We start from the raw sequence: 20,851 nt of genomic DNA, 5'->3' as shown, positions 1-20,851 counted from the left end.
TGGATTTACCTGCGGACTTACCAGCGGAATTTACAGTGGATTTACCTGCGGATATTTCCTGCGGAATTACCTGCGGAATTACCTGCTGAAAAAATTACCCACAAAGGTTTTAGCTGGGGACCAAAAACCGCAGGAAAATCCGCAGGAAACACGTTTCCTGCGGAAATTTTGCTCAAATCTGCAGGTAAATCCGCAGGAAAATAAAGTATTTCTAGTAGTGTTGTAAATTAAAAGAAAATATCATAATATTCTTGTTCAAAGTTTCTACTATTTTTAAAATTCACTCAAACTAACCGAATCTCAGGCGATATTGGAAACTTCAATCAACATTTAGAAATTCTTCAAAAAAGTGGGTAAAATACCAAAAAAAAGTTGGAATTGCTGAAAATTTTAGAATTTTCGGAAAATCCTACCGAAAGTTATGAAAATTTCAGAAATTGTTACCAACAATTTACAAATTTTTGAATTTTATTGAGTTCATTTGTATCGAAAATTTCAAATTTTTCGATAGACCAAAAAATTTTTGAAATTTCCGGTACATGCTTCTTTCACTAATTTTTGTCATTTTTCAATTTTTCATTGAGTAGCAGGGGGGGACGGGTCCATAAGAGACAGGATAACCGATAGTGCGTCAGCCCGGGCTAGGGCTGTAACACCCTTCTAATACCCCGCATAAATAATAAACAATAATCAGAGTAAACATGAAAAGGGCATTACAACTTCCAAATAATTAAACAATAATACTCATGTCATGCCATAAAAGAGAACGTCAACCAAATTTATTCAGATCATCATGTTTAACACAGCGGAATTATCTTTAACATCTGAATAACAAACAGCCAAGTCACAGACTTAAAACAACAACATAGGAAATCCACCCAAAATAGAAAGAGTTTAACAAGTAAATCTAAACGACGCCCCCAGTGTTACACGACCAGAGCATGACACGGACCCAACTGACTCTAACGAACTACTTGACGAGCTAATCCTCACCAAGTACGAGAGCTACTCCTCAATCTGAAAAATAACAACAGTAAGGGTGAGTCTCATTCACATTTAACTAATGTTATAAGATATAGATAATAAAATATCATTTCACATGCCATTCACCCAATCACAGTTATGATCAGATTCAAACCATACAATCAGTAAGCAAACAACCAAATTAACACATATTATAACATTGGACAATCTTCCATTCATGTTATAATAGCAAAACAGCCTAATGATTATAAAGTGAGCCACATAATGGGAATTAGCTACCACTGATCCACCATCGTCAAGGACCAGCCACATAATGATTATGAATGCATGCATCAACCATAACATGCTCATCACCCACATACATCGATCAATGTCATAATCATCAATAAAACACATATTTCATACCAACAATACATGTATAATAAACACCAGTTATAACCACAACATCATACAGGTAAGACATTCATTAGTGTACCTATAAACATATCCCACCACAAACAAATAAGATCGGGTGTTTTAAAAATAATTCAAGCCACAACTCAAAACACCATTTGATTATATAAATTATTTGATTAGCTTCACTGTACTCGAAACGGCACCAAAATCCGGTTTACGGTTTAAAAGTTACACATTTTTAAACTTTTCAAAACGGCCTATCGCTAACAGCACGCGGCGCCACACACAGTTCGCGGCGCGGAACGAATAGGGACTACGCCTTCGCGGCGCAAACAAGGGTTCGCGGCGCGGAACGAATAGGAACAACGGCTTCGCGGCGCAACCAAAGGTTCGCGGCGCGTACTGAACACAACACAACTTCCTGGCTTTCTGCCAAGCACTTCGCGACGCCAACTCCTGGACGCGGCGCGAACTGGCGATTTCCAGAACTCCGAATCGCAGAAAACAGCCTGCGATTTTGCCCTTCCTTCACCAATTCGTTACCAAACCAATCCCATTCCAACCAGATTTGCATACAGTGAAACAAACACATATTATAACATATTTATAATACATTCAACCATCCAATTAACACCAATACATGATCAATATAATCATTATGCATCAATCCTCCCAAAACCTAACACTTCTATAACCTAAGCACAACCCAATTGATACGAATAACACGATCAAATTCTATCCTACTACCTATAATCCCATAATAGAAGATAAACGGAAGAGTCCCCCCTTACCTGAAGGTTGATTCTTCGCTCTTCCTCGGGTCGCACTTCTCCGCTCCTCTTCTCTTTTCACGTTCAGACTCTTCTCTCCTCCTTAGTTCGATCCCTCTTTCCCCCAATTCCTCTAGTTTTTGGAAAATAAAATAAAACTATTTTAATTAGTAATAGGGCCTACCAATACACCCCCCCTCTTTACTAAAAGCGACACTGGCCCATTAGTCTCATTATTCCCATTTTTCTCAGTTAACTCAAATAATTCTAATATTTAATCCAAAAATTAATTAAATTAAATAAAGAATTTTATGGGGTGTTACAACTCTCCCCCACTAGAAAAGTTTTCGTCCTCGAAAACATACCTTAGGCAAAGAGTTCCGGGTAGGAGTCCTTCATCTGGCTCTCCAATTCTCACGTAACATTTCCACCGGCCGGTCCTCCCCAAGCTACTCTGACTAATGCTATCTCCTTGCCACGCAATTGTTTCACCTTCCGATCTTCAATCCTCATAGGCAAAGTTTCAACTGTCAGATTATCCTTTACCTGTACATCATCGACTTGGATCACATGAGATGGATCAGCAATGTATTTCCTCAACTGCGATACATGGAACACATCGTGTAGATTCGCAAGTGTCGGTGGCAACGCAATACGATACGCCACTTCTCCAACCCTCTCCGTAATTTGAAACGGACCAATAAAACGCGGAGTCAACTTCCTTGACTTCAGTGCTCTACCAACACCAGTTGTAGGAGTCACCCTCAAGAACACATGATCTCCTTCTTGAAATTCAAGTGTCCTTCTTCTTTTATCATGATAACTCTTCTGACGACTCTGAGAAGTCTTCATCTTCTCCTGAATCATCTTAATCCTTTCTGTTGTCTCCTGAACAATTTCCGGCCCAATCACAGCACCTTCGCCAGATTCGTACCAACATAAAGGCGTTCTACACATCCGACCATACAAAGCTTCAAACAGAGCCATACCAATACTCGAGTGAAAACTATTATTGTAAGTAAATTCGATCAAGGGTAGATAACTATCCCAAGCACCGCCCTTTTCCAACACACAAGCACGCAACAAATCTTCTAGTGATTGAATAGTTCTTTCTGTCTGTCCATCCGTCTGTGGATGATAAGCAGAACTCAATCTCAGCTTAGTACCCAAAGCCTTCTGCAAACCTTCCCAGAATTTGGATGTAAACCTTGGATCTCTATCTGACACGATACTCGAAGGAATACCATGTAAACTCACTATCTTTTCAATATACAATTGAGCCAGCTTCTCCATTGGGTAATCCATTCTCATTGGTATAAAGTGAGCAGACTTTGTCAACCTGTCCACAATAACCCAAATAGCTTCACAATTCTTCACCGTCCTCGGCAAACCTGAAACAAAATCCATAGATATACTATCCCACTTCCATTCCGGAATAAATAACGGTTGCATAGCTCCATACGGTTTCTGATGCTCAATCTTCGACTTCTGGCAAGTCAAACAAGCATATACAAATTCAGCTATTTCCTTTTTCATTCCAGGCCACCAAAACAGCTTCTTTAGGTCATGATACATCTTGGTAGCACCAGGATGAATACTCAATCCGCTACGATGTCCTTCTTCAAGAATACTCTTCCTCAATTCGGCAATGTCAGGAACACAAACACGGTTACCAAACCTCATTATACCATTCTCGTCGATTCAGAATTCACCTCCTTTATCTTGGTTAATCAGAGTCAACTTATCAACCAACTCTACATCAGTCTTCTGACCCTCTCGGATTTCCTCAAGAATACCACTAGTCAGCTTCAGCATACCCAATTTAACACTGGTAGGAGTGTCTTCACCTACTAAACTCAAATCTCGGAATTGCTCAATTAAATCCAATTCTCTCACCATAAGCATAGACATATGCAGGGACTTCCTACTCAATGCATCGGCAACAACATTTGCTTTACCCGGATGATAATTCAGTTCAAAATCATAATCCTTGAGAAATTCTAACCACCTTCTTTGTCTCATATTCAGCTCTTTTTGGTCAAAGAGATACTTCAAACTCTTATGATCACTAAATACTTCAAACCTTGAACCATATAGGTAATGCCTCCACAATTTCAACACAAATACCACTGCTGCCAACTCTAAGTCATGAGTCGGATAGTTTCTCTCATGCACTTTGAGTTGTCTCGACGCATAAGCGACTACCTGTTGATTCTGCATTAGTACACCTCCTAATCTCGACAACGAAGCATCACAATAAACAACAAAAGATTCCACCGGATTCGGCAAAATCAAGATCGGCGCACTAGTCAACCTCTTCTTCAACTCTTGGAATCCTTCTTCACATTTCGAATCCCAGACGAAAGCTTGACCCTTCCTAGTCAACTTAGTTAACGGCAACGCTAACTTTGAGAAACCTTCAATGAACTTTCTATAGTAACCCGCAAGACCAAGGAAACTACGGATTTCGGAAACTGACTTCGGAGCTTCCCACTGAGACACTGCTTCTACTTTCGTTGGGTCAACGACAATACCATCCTTGGAAATTATATGCCCAAGAAAGCTCACTTCATTTAACCAGAACTCACACTTTGACAGTTTTGCATAAAGTTTCTTTTCCTTCAATAGTTCCAATACCACTCTAAGATGATCCGCATGCTCTTCTTCATTCTTAGAATATATTAAAATATCATCAATAAATACTACTACGAACTGATCCAGATAAGGATGGAAGATCCTATTCATATACTCCATGAAAACCCCGGCGCATTGGTTACTCCAAATGGCATCACTGTATATTCGTAATGACCATACCTCGTTCTAAATGCCGTTTTCTGAATATCGTCCGTCTTCACCCGAATCTGATGATCTCCCGACCTCAAGTCAATTTTGCTGAACACACACGCTCCAACCAGTTGATCCATCAAATCATCAATCCTCGGCAAGGGATACCGATTCTTGATAGTAACCTTGTTCAGTTGTCTGTAATCCACACACAACCTCATTGAACCTTCTTTCTTCTTCACTAGTAACACCGGTGCACCCCACGGTGAGACACTAGGACGAATAAATTTCTTCTCAAGTAACTCTTCCAATTGACTCTTCAAATCAGTCAATTCCGATGCCGACATACGATAAGGTGCCATCGACACAGGACTAGTTCCAGGAATTAATTCAATAGCAAAATCCACCTCCCTCTCTGGCGGTAATTCTCTTACATCTTCTGGGAAAACTTGCGGAAATTCACATACCACCGGTAAGTCACTACTCTCCGCTTTCTTTTTCACTTCCATGGACGCAATCAACATAAACACGGCAGCCCCGTCCTTCATTGCTGTATCCACTTCTCTAGTCGTCATCTCTAAGTCCTCAACAATGACATCTTCAGGAAAAATAACCGTTTTCGTGAAACAGTTGATATGAACCCGGTTAAATTGCTACCAATTCATGCCCAGGATAACGTCCAGTTGTTCCAACGGAAGGCACACTAAGTCCATTCCGAATTCTCTACCAAAAATATCAATTGGACAGTTCAAACAAGCAAGCGAAGTAGTCACTGAACCCGACGCAGGAGTGTCAATGATCATACTTCCATTAATATTAGATATTTCCAAATTCAGTCGTTTAGCACAATCCAATGAAATAAACGAGTGAGTTGCTCCAGTATCTATTATTGCAATTAAAGGAGTGCCATGGATAAAACACGTACCTTTAATCAACCGATCCTCTGGAGTAGTCTCTGAACCAGATAAGGCGAACACCTTACCACCAGCTTGATTCTTCCTCGGCTTAGGACACTTAGGACTAATATGACCTTCTTCCCCACAGTTGAAACAAGTTACAGTGTTCCCTTTGCACTCAATAGCAATGTGACCTGCCTTTCCACATCTATAGCACTTCTTTTCCTCACTTTTGCACTCGTGAATGCGATGTCCAGGTTCTCCACACTTGAAGCACTTAATAGGGGCACTAGAGTCTCCCCCACTAGGCTTCTTCCAGCCTCCAGCTTTCTGGTTACCCTTACCATATGGCTTACCACGATCCATATGCTTTTTCCCTTTCCTGTCGACTAACTCGCGAGAGTGTGACGACTTCAGTTTAATATTGTCCTCTTCAAAGATTCGGCTGCAGTCAACCAAATCGACAAACCTACGAATCCTCTGGTATCTGATACCCTGTTTAATCTCATCACGGAGACCATTTTCAAATTTAACACACTTCTAGAATTCACTAGCCTCATCATTATTGTAGTGGACATAATACTTTGCCAGCTCAACAAACTTGGACGCATACTCCGGCACAGTCATATTACCTTGTGTCAGCTCCAAAAATTCAATCTCTTTCCTGCCTCTAACATCCTCAGGAAAGTACCTCCGCAAGAATTCTCTCTTGAACACAGCCCAGGTGATTGCAACACCTGCAGCTTGCAGTTCGTCCCTACTAGCCATCCACCAATCATCAGCTTCTTCAGACAGCATGCGAGTCCCATATCTCACCTTCAGATTTTCGTCACAATCAATCACCCGGAAGATCCTTTCAATTTCCTTTAGCCACTTCTGGGCGCCTTCGGGATCGTGAGTGCCTTTGAACAACGGAGGGTTGTTCCTCTGAAAACTGTTCAGCTGCCTGTCAGCACCAATTCCAGCTCCATTGGCATTCCCTCCCAACACACCAGCAATCATACCGAGAGCCTCAGCAATCACATCGTCGTTTCTTCCACCTCTTCCGGCCATTGTTCTGCTAAATATCAAACAATATTTATTAGAACAAGAAGTATCGACAGTGTCAATCTTACACTAATCGCATACGAGGGGTCAACCGACACTAAGACTCTGACTCAAACGACCAACCAGGCTCTGATACCACTATTGTAACACCCTTCTAATACCCCGCATAAATAATAAACAATAATCAGAGTAAACATGAAAAGGGCATTACAACTTCCAAATAATTAAACAATAATACTCATGTCATGCCATAAAAGAGAACGTCAACCAAATTTATTCAGATCATCATGTTTAACACAGCGGAATTATCTTTAACATCTGAATAACAAACAGCCAAGTCACAGACTTAAAACACCAACATAGGAAATCCACCCAAAATAGAAAGAGTTTAACAAGTAACTCTAAACGACGCCCCCAGTGTTACACGACCAGAGCATGACACGGACCCAACTGACTCTAACGAACTACTTGACGAGCTAATCCTCACCAAGTACGAGAGCTACTCCTCAATCTGAAAAATAACAACAGTAAGGGTGAGTCTCATTCACATTTAACTAATGTTATAAGATATAGATAATAAAATATCATTTCACATGCCATTCACCCAATCACAGTTATGATCAGATTCAAACCATACAATCAGTAAGCAAACAACCAAATTAACACATATTATAACATTGGACAATCTTCCATTCATGTTATAATAGCAAAACAGCCTAATGCAATGCAACTACATGCATGTGGTACCAAAATCAGGGATAACCCAACTCACCGACCCACCATCGTCAAGGATACGGTAACACCCACTCACTAATTCCACACAATGGGAATTAGCTACCACTGATCCACCATCGTCAAGGACCAGCCACATAATGATTATGAATGCATGCATCAACCATAACATGCTCATCACCCACATACATCGATCAATGTCATAATCATCAATAAAACACATATTTCATACCAACAATACATGTATAATAAACACCAGTTATAACCACAACATCATACAGGTAAGACATTCATTAGTGTACCTATAAACATATCCCACCACAAACAAATAAGATCAGGTGTTTTAAAAATAATTCAAGCCACAACTCAAAACACCATTTGATTATATAAATTATTTGATTAGCTTCACTGTACTCGAAACGACACCAAAATCCGGTTTACGGTTTAAAAGTTACACATTTTTAAACTTTTCAAAACGGCCTATCGCTAACAGCACGCGGCGCCACACACAGTTCGCGGCGCGGAACGAATAGGGACTACGCCTTCGTGGCGCAAACAAGGGTTCGCGGCGCGGAACGAATAGGAACTACGCCTTCGCGGCGCAACCAAAGGTTTGCGGCGCGTACTGAACACAACACAACTTCCTGGCTTTCTGCCAAGCAGTTCGCGACGCCAACTCCTGGACGCGGCGCGAACTGCCGATTTCCAGAACTCCGAATCGCAGAAAACAGCCTGCGATTTTGCCCTTCCTTCACCAATTCATTACCAAACCAATCCCATTCCAACCAGATTTGCATACAGTGAAACAAACACATATTATAACACATTTATAATACATTCAACCATCCAATTAACACCAATACATGATCAATATAATCATTATGCATCAATCCTCCCAAAACCTAACACTTCTATAACCTAAGCACAACCCAATTGATACGAATAACACGATCAAATTCTATCCTACTACCTATAATCCCATAATAGAAGATAAACGGAAGAGTCCCCCCTTACCTGAAGGTTGATTCTTCGCTCTTCCTCGGGTCGCACTTCTCCGCTCCTCTTCTCTTTTCACGTTCAGACTCTTCTCTCCTCCTTAGTTCGATCCCTCTTTCCCCCAATTCCTCTAGTTTTTGGAAAATAAAATAAAACTATTTTAATTAGTAATAGGGCCTACCAATACACCCCCCCTCTTTACTAAAAGCGACACTGGCCCATTAGTCTCATTATTCCCATTTTTCTCAGTTAACTCAAATAATTCTAATATTTAATCCAAAAATTAATTAAATTAAATAAAGAATTTTATGGGGTGTTACAAGGGCTGCTAAGGCAGAGACTTCCCAGCTATGGGGTGGACGAGTTTCTTCGACCGACTCTCATCATAAACGAATCCTTGAGCAGGCGCAGGGCCAGTCCCGCGCACCTCGACACCGAGCAGCTAGAATTGTTTCTGAGGAGGTGCCTCTTGTTGAGGAGGTTCAGGTTGCTGAGGTTGCTGATGAGGAGGTTCTTGTGCCGGTTGTTGATGAGGAGTTTCCTGTTGTTGAGGATGAAATTATGACGTTCAGATCACAAATGTCTTAAAGGTTGTCGAGACAACGTTTTCCAAAAACACACAATGACAAGGCGTTGAGTGCATATCATAAACGATAAAGAACACAAGTAATTGTTCACCCAGTTCGGTATCAATAATACCTACTCTAGGGACTACCAAGCCAGTGATAAGTCCACTATGATAGTATCAATTTGAAGCTAAACTCCCCCGTTTACAACTCCGCACTTAATCACTACCCGTGCTAACTTCTACCTAAGACTCACCTAGGTATGAGGCCCACCTCGAATTCTCCTCAATCATAATCAGTGACAAACAATTACAAATATCAAAAGACACATTTCCAAAACACAGTCACTCAATGCTTACAAGCTTATGAGTGAACACGAAACTTACAACTCAATGAAAACACCAAACTCTTCTATCAATATGATATATGAGTGGTTCACAATAGACAAGACTGCACAAACCCTAACACAAACTACAATGTAAGTTCGCACAAAATAATAGGTTTGATGCTTGATATATATATAACAATCTTCTGGATTGGACTTGGGTTTCAAATCGCTGTAGGGCACTCTAGAAAATCTTCCATAATTTTCTCCATGAAGATAGGGCTCCAAGTATTAGTTTCCTAAATCTTCTCCAAGTTTAGAAACCAATCAAATATGTTGACAACAGATCAAATCTTTTATCCTCAAATTCAGCGTCTCATAGGATTGCATAATATTCCTTGAATCTTCTGCAACTGTAACACACATATCCAAAAAGCCCATCCCAGCTATCCTAGACACGATTTCGAATGATCCTGAATAGGACATCTTTGTTTGATGTGTCTTCTTAGTTAAAGATAAAACATCTTCACAAAAGTTAGTTTTACCAAACATAATGCCAACCAAAAACCAGAGAATTAACAATAGCCCCCTTTGGTTTATTTTGGCTAAAAAAATTATTAAGCTAGTGTCTGGAAATAAATCAAACACCCAAATAATTCTCAGCCATGTAGAGAATACACACCAGCAGTTCCACAATCAGAGATGCAGTAGAAGAAAACAAACATGTAGTACATGTTGATAGTCCAGTGGAATCTGCTAAAGACCTAGTTGAGAGATGTAGTTTCCCAACCAATCAATAAGATGTCAAAACATGGTGTCTGACATCTCTGCACAAATGCTACTCTAAATCTTCTTTAACCTGTAAAGGATCTCCCCCTCAACAGCAGCAGTTGATCAGCAACGCACCAGAAAGAGTTTTTCCTCCCCCTCAGTCAGTGGTTAGTGGTTAGCGGTTAGCACACAATATTAATATTACTTCCCCTTTTAGCCATAATATAACAAAGTAAGGTTTTTAAATAACCAACAAAAACCACACATTAGTAGCACATAGTTAAAATGCTAACCAAGTTCTAGGCATTTAACCCTTACAAAAAAAAAAGAGAAACAATCTCAAGGAGCATTGCCATTACTAGCTTCAATATAAGTATCAACTTCAGCATCAGTGTCCGTATCATTTGCACTCTTGAGTTCTTCCTCTTCTCCATCATCATATGAACTATGTTCAGCATCACCATCATTAGCATTGTCATGCTCAGTTTGTTCACCTTCAGGAGTATTCTGGGCAGCATCCCTAACAGCAGCAGTAGCAACAACATGTTCTGACTTGTTTTCTTCTTCCACCAATGTCTTAATCACCCTTTCCAGTTGAATCTTCCTAGCAGTGCTAGTTCTGATGGACTCATCCAGCTCTATGCAAGTTTCCTTCAGAGTTGCAATGAATCCTTGCTTGGAGCTTGTAGCACCAGATGTCGGAGAGGATGTCAAAAAAATGTCTTGAACATGTGTTATACCAAACAATTTATAGTGCAGAGTAAAAGGAGAATCCCTTTTCTTCACATTATCAGTGCCCACCACAATATTGGGATGCTAATTCAGAATAATCGCACAGATGAATGAAGGAAAGTAAATAGGCATCTTGACCGCAGTAGAGAAGGCTTGCTTCGAAATTTGTTCAAAGATGTGAACTCCAAAATCATAAGTTGGTACTTTACTCGCTACAAAAATAAAACTTCCCATCCCCTTAGTAATGGTTGAGGTATGACTTGTGGGAACCCAGTTGACAACAACAATTTTATGAAGTATAGCATATTTCATAGTAAGCTTTCCAACAGAGAGCTTTCCTTCATTAGACCAATGTTTAACCTGTTCACTAGTGATCTCTTTACACACTTAATCATCTATCACCTTTAATTCAGCTTGAGGTTCTACGAATCTACCCAAAAAACATTAATTACAGTTGGAGAGAAGTTCACCACTTTTCCTCTAACCCTAACCTTCCTGTAATCTTTGTTGTTAGCATCATCACACCCAGCTGGCACACTTACTACAAATTCTTTGACCATCCCCTCATAGCATGGACTAAAACTAGAGATAATCCTTCTTAACCAAACAGTGTCTATAAGCCTCTCCACATCCTTGCACTTAGAGATATCCATTCCCAGTTCCATTTCCAAGGAAATTCTTCTTTGGTTAACATACTTCTGTTTCCCAGCATGCTTCTTAGGAATAATCACATAAGTCTTTTTGGCAGTGGGCCTTCTATGAGACATGATGTCTTGGACATCTTTATTAGACTCAGTCTCAGTATCACTGGAAGATTTCACTTTTCTCTTCATTGAGGGCATTACAACCTTACTCGTAGACTTAGTAGGACCAATCACAGCTTTTCCCTTGACATCCCTAAGTTTGTTCATAGTAGTCTCTAGAGGAGAGTCTTCAATGTTAACACCTTTTTCTTTTCTCTTATTGAGTCTCTTTGCTACTCCAAGTTTAAGATGATTGGCAAGACGATCATCTTCAGAGGAAAGGTCATCCAGATGGGGATGACTAGAGTCTGAAGCTGACTTCTTTTTCTCATTTAGCCCTAGGGTACTCATGCCCCTTGTCATTCTTCCCACTTGAGGGATTTCATCACGCGAGTCATACCCACTATTATGCACTCTTACTAACTTTTGAGCTTTGTTAAGTTCAAATTTTAGAGAGCTAACCTCTTCTTCCAGTTCAGAGATAGTCCTCAACTGTTCTTTCTTTTCTTCATTCAGTTGGCATACCAGATCTTTCTATTTCTCTCTTTCTTCACATGATTCAGCACTTGTGAGACACAACTCTTTGTATGATGCAGCTAGATCATCATATGCTGAATCACAGTCATCAAATGTCCATATGCTTGTTAAAGCATTTACATGTTTGGTAGATTCGTCTTCAAGGTCACTATCAGAGTCCTCTTCAGACCAAGTTACAGATAGGCCCTTCTTCTGTCTCTTAAGGTATGTAGGACACTCAAGTTTGATGTATCCAAAACCTCCACACTCATAGCACTGTATACCCTTTTCTTGCAAGGACTTTTCTTCATACTTCCTTCTTCCAACATCATTTGAATTTTGAATGTCAGATGAGTTGTTCTAGACACTTGATCTTGGATTTCTGCCCATATGCTTCATCACCTGGTTGAATTGTCTTCCAAGCAGTACCACGGCATTGGATATCCCTTCATCTGAACCTAGATCACATTCCTTTATACCATCTTTAGAGTTGGCAACAAAAGCTATGCTTTTGTTCTTATTTTCAACTCTATCATTGATGCTTAACTCAAAAGTCAGAAGCGATCCGACTAGATCGTCTAGTCTTATCCGGTTAATGTCTTGAGCTTCTTTGATGGCAATCACCTTCATGTCAAATCTCTTGGGAAGAGACCTGAGCATCTTTCTTACTAGTTTTTATTCAGGTATCTTTTCTCCTAATGCACTGGACGCATTAGCTATCTCAAGAACATTCATGTGAAAGTCAATAATACTTTCATCATCTTTCATCCTTAGATTCTCAAATTGAGTGATTAGCAGCTAAAGTCTTGACATCTTCACTTTGGATGTGCCTTCATGAGCAATTTTGAGAATTTCCCATGAATCCTTGGCTACTTCCCATGTGTTCACCAACCTGAAGATGTTCTTGTCAATTTCATTAAAGATGGCATTCAGGGCTTTAGAATTGCCAAGAGCAAGTTTATCCTCTTCTTTTTCCCAGTCTTGTTCAGGGCTTTATAACAACAGGATGCTTTCATCCTTTTAAGACGGCCTTCCAAGCCCGACTGTATATGGATTTCAAGAAAGCCACCATACGAGGTTTCTAGTAGTCATAATTGCTTCCATCTAGAACAGGTGGTCTGTTAAAAAATCCTCCTTCCATATCCATCGTACCAAAATGTAACTTCCTTAAATCTCACCCAGATGCAGAGCAGGATGCCCGCTCTGATACCAATTGAAATTCTGGTATCAGATTTGTGATTTCAAATGAGATGTCACGACACAATATCTGCTGATAACGATTATGGAACAAGATGGCAACAATAATGAAAATAACGCAGAAAGATAATTAAGACAAGGAATTGTTAACCTAGTTCGGAACAACCTTCCTACTCTGGGGGCTACCAAGCTAAAGATGAAATCAATATCCGATAGTATCAATTCAGAGCTAAAATACCCCATTTACAACTCCTCACTTAATCACTACCCTTCCTATGACTTCTACCTAAGACTCACCTAGGTATGAGGCCCTCCTTAAATCCCTTCAATCACAACACCATGTGAGAAAATAACACAAACAATAAATCATATAAGACACTCTTCCAAGACACATAATTCTTAAGGCTTAAAAGCTTATGAGAACGACACTGCTCTCCTTACCTAACAGCTTCGAAGATCACACAACAATCAACACCTATAGGTTTGTAAAAGCACACATATGGAACTTACAGCACAACAAATATGGATTCCTATAACCCTAAAAAACACAAATATCAGTTCCACCTAAAACTGGGCTACAACCCTTCTATTTATAAGTTTAATATAGAATGGACTGGGTTTCAAAACGTAGAAAGAGGCTGCCAAAAACCTGCTACTTGTTCTCCAAGAAAATAGGTCTTCAATCCAAACTTTCCTATATTGTCTCCAATTATAGAAAGTGTGGAAATCTCTTGATTGAATCAATCTTGGACAACACATCGAATAATTGATTTTTCTCGAATAATTTGTAGCTGAAACACGAGATTCCTGTAGCAATAAAAACGTCTGATTCACTTGTCAGATCAGCTTCTGCAGTCAGGATGTCATACCAGACATGTTGTGACATCTTATTTGACATGTTGAAGTCTGAACGCTAGGACATCTTGCATTTCTTTCAACATGTTCTTGCTAAGTATGTTTTACCAAAATACATGCCAACCTCAGAGAAACTACAGACTTTAGTAATCTCAAAAGGACCTGACCACCTAGATCGTAATTTTTCTTGGAAAAGCTTAAGTCTGGAAATAAAGAGAAGTACTACGTCGCTTAACTTATACTATTTCCTCGAGATACGCTTGTTGTGGCATTTTTTTTCTTTCTTTATAGATTCGGGAATTCTCATAAGTGTCTAATCGAAGTTCCTCTAATTCATGTATATCTAGAATTCGCTTCTCGCCTACAGCGTTATAATCTAAATTAAGCATTTTAATTTCCCAGTAGGCTTTATGCTCGAGTTCTACATGCAGGTTACACGATTTACTATAAACTAACTTAAATGGCATGGTTCCTATTGGGTTTTAATGGTTGTCCTATACGCCCACAGAGCTTCGTGTAGGTTTGAAGACCAATCTATTCTAGACGTGGCAACTGTTTTTTCTAAGATTTGCTTGATTTCTCAATTCGAAACCTCTTCTTTTCCACTAGTTTGAGGATGGTAGGGTGTTGCTACACGGTGTCGGACTCCATATTTCAAAAGAAGTTTTTCAAATATTTTTGAGATAAAGTGGGAGCCTCCATTGCTAATTATCAATCTAAGCACCCCGAATCTAGGAAAGATTATGTTCTTGAAAAGCCTGATTACTACTCGTGTGTCATTTGTAGGAGAGGCTACAGCCTCGATCCCTTTTGATACGTAGTCTACAGCAACGAGTATGTACTTGTTACCAAAAGAAGAATGAAATGGTCCCATGAAATCTATTCCCCACACATCAAAGACTTCTACTTCTAGAATACCTTTCTAAGGCATTTCATCGAGTCTAGAGACGTTGCCAGTGTATTGGCATTGATCACAATTTATAACAGCGATATGGACATCTTTCCATAGAGTAGGCCAAAAAAGGCCAGCTTGTATGATCTTAGCACGGGTCTTTGAGGTGCTCGCGTGTCATCCATAAGGAGCGGAATGACAATGAGAAATTATATTCTCTACCTCCTCTTCAGGGACATATCGACGGAAGATACCATCGGCTCCTCTTTTGAAAAGAAGTGGTTCGTCCCAATAATATTGTTTTAGATCATGGAAGAATTTCTTCTTTTGTTGATAGGTTAGATCTGGCGGTAATACTCCAGTGGCTAGGTAATTGACAATGTTCGCGTACCAACGTAACGTGGTTTTAGCATAAATTTCTTTCACAACCTTGTTTGTTTCGGCTTCATTATAAGGTAAAGGTTGTTCGCCGAATCATTTTCTAACTGGGCAACGAGTATTTCGTAGGGGAAATCGTTGTTAATTGGAACATTTTCATGTTGGACACCTTCCATTCTTGATAAGTGATCAGCTACCACATTTTTAGTGCCTTTTTTGTCTTTGATTTCCAAATCGAACTCTTGTAAGAGTAAGATCCATCTGAGAAGTCTTGGTTTGGTATCTTTCTTACTTAATAGGTATCTAATTACGGTGTGATCAATATAGATGATTACTTTTTGCTCCTACCAAGTAAGAATAGAACTTATCTAGGGCGAACACGACAGCCAAGAGTTCTTTTTCTGTGGTGGCGTAGTTCATTTGCGCAGGGTCTAAGGTTCTACTAGCATAGTAAATTTCATGAACCTTTTTATCTTTTTGTTGTCCTAAGACTGCGCCTACGGCATAGTCACTTGCGTCACACATTATTTCAAATGGTTGGTTCCAATCTAGAGGTTGCATAATGGGTGCTGAGATTAATGCTTGCTTAAGAGTTTGAAAGGCGTTCAAGCATTTTTCATCAAATATGAATTTAGCATCCTTCATTAATAGATCAGTTAGTGGTTTGGTTATTTTAGAGAAATCTTTAATGAAACATCGATAAAAACCAGCGTTTCCTAGAAAGCGTCATATTTCTCTAAAGGTTTTTGGGGGTTGAAGGTTTCCTATAACTTCAATGTTAGCTTTATCTACTTCACTCCCCCTATCAGATACAATGTGTCCAAGCAAAATTCCTTGTCGTACCATGAAATGACATTTTTCCCAATTTAACACTAGATTGACACTTACACATCGTTCAAGTACCATTTCGAGGTTCGACAGGCATCCTTTAAAGCTTTCTCCACAGACAGAGAAATCGTCCATAAAGACTTCCATCATGCCATCTAGAAATCAGCAAAGATCACCATCATGTACCTTTGGAATGTTGTGGGTGTGTTACAGAGTCCGAAGGGCATTCGTCAGTAAGTGAATCTACCATAAGAACATGTAAAGGTAGTCTTTTCTTGGTCATCTAGGTGGATAGGAATTTGGAAAAATTCTGAGTAATCATCAAAATAGTAGAAAAAGGGAATGTTTATCCAAACGTTCAAGCATTTGATCTATGAAAGGTAAAGGAAAATTATCTTTACGAGTGGCTTTATCTAACTTCTTATAGTCGATACACATTCTCCATCCAGTTTGAATGCATTGTGCTAGAGATTCGCCTTTTGCATTGGTAATAATGGTAACTCCTCCTTTCTTGGGTACGACATGTACAGGACTAACCCATTTACTATCGGATATTGGATAAATGATTCATGCCTCTAACAACTTCTGCACTTCCCTTTTAACTACATCACTTAGAATGGGGTTTATTCGTCTATGATGTTCTCTAGAGGTCTTATAGTCTTCCTCCAGCATAATGTGATGCATACAGATAGAGGGGCTTATTCCTTTTAGATCTAAGATGTTATAACCTAAAGCGGTTGGGTACTTCCTTAGGACATTGAGTAGTTTTATAGTTTCTATTTGTCCTAAACCAGCATTGACTATGACAGGTAGTTCAAGTTCTTCGTCTAGGAATTTGTACCTTAGGTCTTTGGGTAGTGTTTTAAGTTCTATAACAGTTTACTTAGGGCAAGGAATAGGATCAGGAGTTAATGATAGGCATTCACTTAGGTTGTCGTATTGGTATTCCTCACACCAATTATCATCTTCGAAGATAGGTGGTATCGAAATTTTTAACACTTCAGAATATATAGGAGTTTTGTTGTTTCTCTATTTCTTTAACGTATTCATCAATAACGTCTAAGAAACAACACGAATCGTCTATAACAAGTGCTTTGAAGAATTGGGAGAGGATAAACTCTACCTTTTCTTCACCAACGTCAAAAGTCAGTTCCTTTCTTTACGTCTATGATGGCTCCAGCAGTGGCCAGGAATGGTCTACCTAAATTTTAGGGATGTTGGAGTCTTCCTTAATATCCATTATTATGAAATTGGTAGGAATATAGAATTGTCATATACGAATAGGAACATTTTCAAGCATACCTACGGGAAACTTAACAGATCGGTCAGCTAATTTCAAAGACATCTTGGTTGGTTTTTATTCACCTAGTTTGAGTTTTTCGCAAATGGATAAAGGAATTAAACTAACACTTGCTCCTAAATCACATAGGGCTTTGTCTATACCAAATTTTCCGATTAGAAAAACTACCAGGGTCTTTTAGTTTATGAGGCATGTTGTTTTGAATTATAGCACTACACTCAGCAGTTAGTGTAACAGTTTCGTTATCTACGATCTTTTTCTTATTAGATAAAATCTCTTTAAGGAACTTGGAATATGAGGGCATTTGGTTAATGGCTTTTGTGAAAGGTATAGTAATTTAATTGTTTCAGAAGTTCTGCAAATTTCTTGAATTTCCCTCCAGTTTTAAATTTTGCAAGTCTTTGAGGATATGGATTTGGTAGTTTGTATGGTAGTGGAGGCACATAAGGTTTAGCTTTTTCTGATGCCTCTTCATCTTTGTCTTCCTTTTCACTTCCAGGTTGTTCTTTCTCCTTCCCAGTTCCTTTAACAGGTTTTTGATACATGGTCGGGTTTTGAAGTCTTTGGTCGACTGGTCCATCTAACGCAGTTCCACTTTGAAGCGTAATAGCATTAGCATGTCCTTTTGGATTTGGTTGTGGCTGTCCAGGAAAAGTACTAGCGGGTGCAGCAGTACTTGCTTGTTGTTGTGCCACTTGAGAGATTTGAATCTCTAGCATTTTGTTTTGGGTTGCTAAGGTGTCTACCTTATTTGCTAATTGCTTCAATTGTTCACCAGTGTGAATGTTCTGATTAAGGAAATCCTTATTTTGTTGAGCTCGAATAGCAATAAAATTCTCTATCATATTTCTAGGTTAGACTTCCAAGGAATGTTAGGAACGGTTGCAGCGGGTTTTTGATATCCTGGTGGTATGGCAGGTGTTTGGCCAGGTGCATACAAAGCGTTGTTGTTCTTGTACAAAATATTTAGGTGGTTCTTCCAACCATGATTGTAGGTATTTGAATATGGTTTACTTTGAGCATAGTTAACTTGATCAACTGCGACTCCTGCCAAAATTTGAAATTCAGGGGCAGCATGTCCAAAAACTCCGCATAGTTCGTAGTTTGGAGTTATGGCAGCCACGGTGGCTGCGGGAGGCATGGTCAAGCTTTCTATCTTTTGGGTAAGGGCATCTATCTTAGCATTGAATTTGTCTAAGCTTCTAATTTCGTACATTCCGCCTTTTGTTTGAGACTTCTCCATAGGAGTTCTTTCGCTTCCCCATTGGTAATGGTTTTGAGCCATGCTTTCGATGAGTTGATAGGCTTCGTCATACGGTTTATCCATAAGTGTACCACCAATAGCGGCATTTATTGACAATCTTGTATTATACAATAGTACATTGTAATACGTGTGGATAACGAGCCAGTCTTCTTAACCGTAATGTGGACACATCCGCATCATGTCTTTGTATCGCTCCCCTGCGTTGAAAAGTGATTCAGTATCCTTTTGTCTGAATCCATTGATTTGGGCTCGCAACGCGGCTGTTTTGCTTGGAGAAAAATATCGTGCTAAAAATACGGCCTTTAATTCTTCCCACGTCTTGACGGAGTTTGATGGCAATGATTGCAACCAAGCCTAAGCTCTATCTCTAAGTGAGGAAGGAAAAAGATGTAGTCTTATCGCATCTGGACTTACACCATGGGCTTTCACTGTATCTGCATATTGCATAAATTTTGTCAAGTGTTCGTTAGGGTCTTCCGTAGAATTTCTGGAAAATTGGCGTGGTTGAACGGATGACAACAGCGAGGGTTTCAACTCGAAATCGTTTTGGTTTATAGTGGGGGAAATAATGCTATTGTGTGGCTCTTGTTGAGAAGGGGTAGCGTAATCCTTAAGAGGCCGATTTCGTGGTCCTTCCGCCATGTCTTCTTCTGATTCTGATTAGGTTTTTGTTTCTGGTTCAGAGTCAAGAAAAGGAATAACATGTTTTAAACAGTATTCCATGATTGCTCCTCTCACGCTAATAAGACGCTCATGTTCATCTATTGGTTGTTTAAGGGCTTCGCCTTTTAAGCGAGTACTTGGCATACAACTGACGAAAAAGAAAAGAAAATAAGGTTTGTTGCTCTAGTATAAACGGTGCAATAGAGAAATCGCACTAATATGACTAATAAGTCCCCGACATTAGCGCCAAAAACTTGATCGTGACTTTATGAGTTTCTATCGGGATACTAACTGCAAGTGCACAGTCTAATCACGTAGTTTTAAAAGATATCGAACCCACAAGGACTAAGGGTCAATTCTAGTACGACTTGTGTTACTAAGTTAGCTAAAGCTATCGGTTTCTTGGTTTTAGGGGGAAACGGAAATTAAATATAATTTTAACTAAATAATCAAATATTAAGATACCGGTATGCAATAGTCAGACGACAGGGTTTCAATAAGTCATTGGCATTATTTTTTAAGTATAAAACACTTTTCAGTATGAATTATCAGATTAAAAACCCTTTATCTCACACTCTCGTGTTTATTGACTCAGATCATATGATCAGGTCTAGATGCTTGCTCTCGCTGTCTCATTTAAAACTGAACATCCTTTTTGAAAAACAATAAAGCCTAATTAACTCTAAAGCTCTCTTGCTGTATTTAGAGTTAATGTTTGATAAATATTATCCGGTAAAAACCTCAAACTCTCGTTGTGTTGATTTTAGACCTTAGTTTGTAATTTACTCTCGTAACAAAACAATTTAGTATTAGTTTTAGAAATCAAGACCATAAAAATCGTCATCGAACCCTTCGGTTCTATGACATTACATACCAATATTAGAAATTTAGCCTAACATGCTTTTGAGTACGATCATACAAAAACAATACGAAAGCATGGATTCAAGCATGGAAATCAAATAATGGAATAAATAAAGCACGTAAATAGAAACCTAAAAATTATATGAATACTGAATAATTCTTCAAGTGTTGAATGCTTCAGCAAGATACAGACGTTCTTCGAGTACAAATTGAATTTCCAAAATAAAAACTTCTTAAATCTAAGGTTGCAATAGTTCCTCAATGCAAGAAACTGTTGCTATGGAAAGTAATTGAAAGGGCTAAGAACAAAGATGGAACAAAGGGAAAGGTTGCAGGAAATTTAAACTTGCATTAA

At 39.2% G+C, this 20,851-nt stretch overlaps 2 protein-coding genes across 2 annotated transcripts; both read right to left on the bottom strand.

Annotated features, from left to right (window-relative positions):
• Nucleotides 1–18,016: 18,016 nt before the first annotated feature.
• Nucleotides 18,017–18,553, bottom strand: LOC131618785 (uncharacterized). Its single transcript, XM_058889946.1, has one exon. It carries the CDS (start codon nucleotides 18,551–18,553, stop codon nucleotides 18,017–18,019), a length of 537 nt encoding a protein of 178 aa, XP_058745929.1.
• LOC131618784 (uncharacterized) lies at nucleotides 18,550–18,993 on the bottom strand. The gene has a single exon (XM_058889945.1). It carries the CDS (start codon nucleotides 18,991–18,993, stop codon nucleotides 18,550–18,552), a length of 444 nt encoding a protein of 147 aa, XP_058745928.1.
• Nucleotides 18,994–20,851: the final 1,858 nt, after the last annotated feature.

Source organism: Vicia villosa, linkage group LG7, assembly GCF_029867415.1.
Source record: "Vicia villosa cultivar HV-30 ecotype Madison, WI linkage group LG7, Vvil1.0, whole genome shotgun sequence".
NCBI lineage: Eukaryota > Viridiplantae > Streptophyta > Magnoliopsida > Fabales > Fabaceae > Vicia > Vicia villosa.
This window is presented reverse-complemented; position numbering and strand designations above follow the sequence as displayed.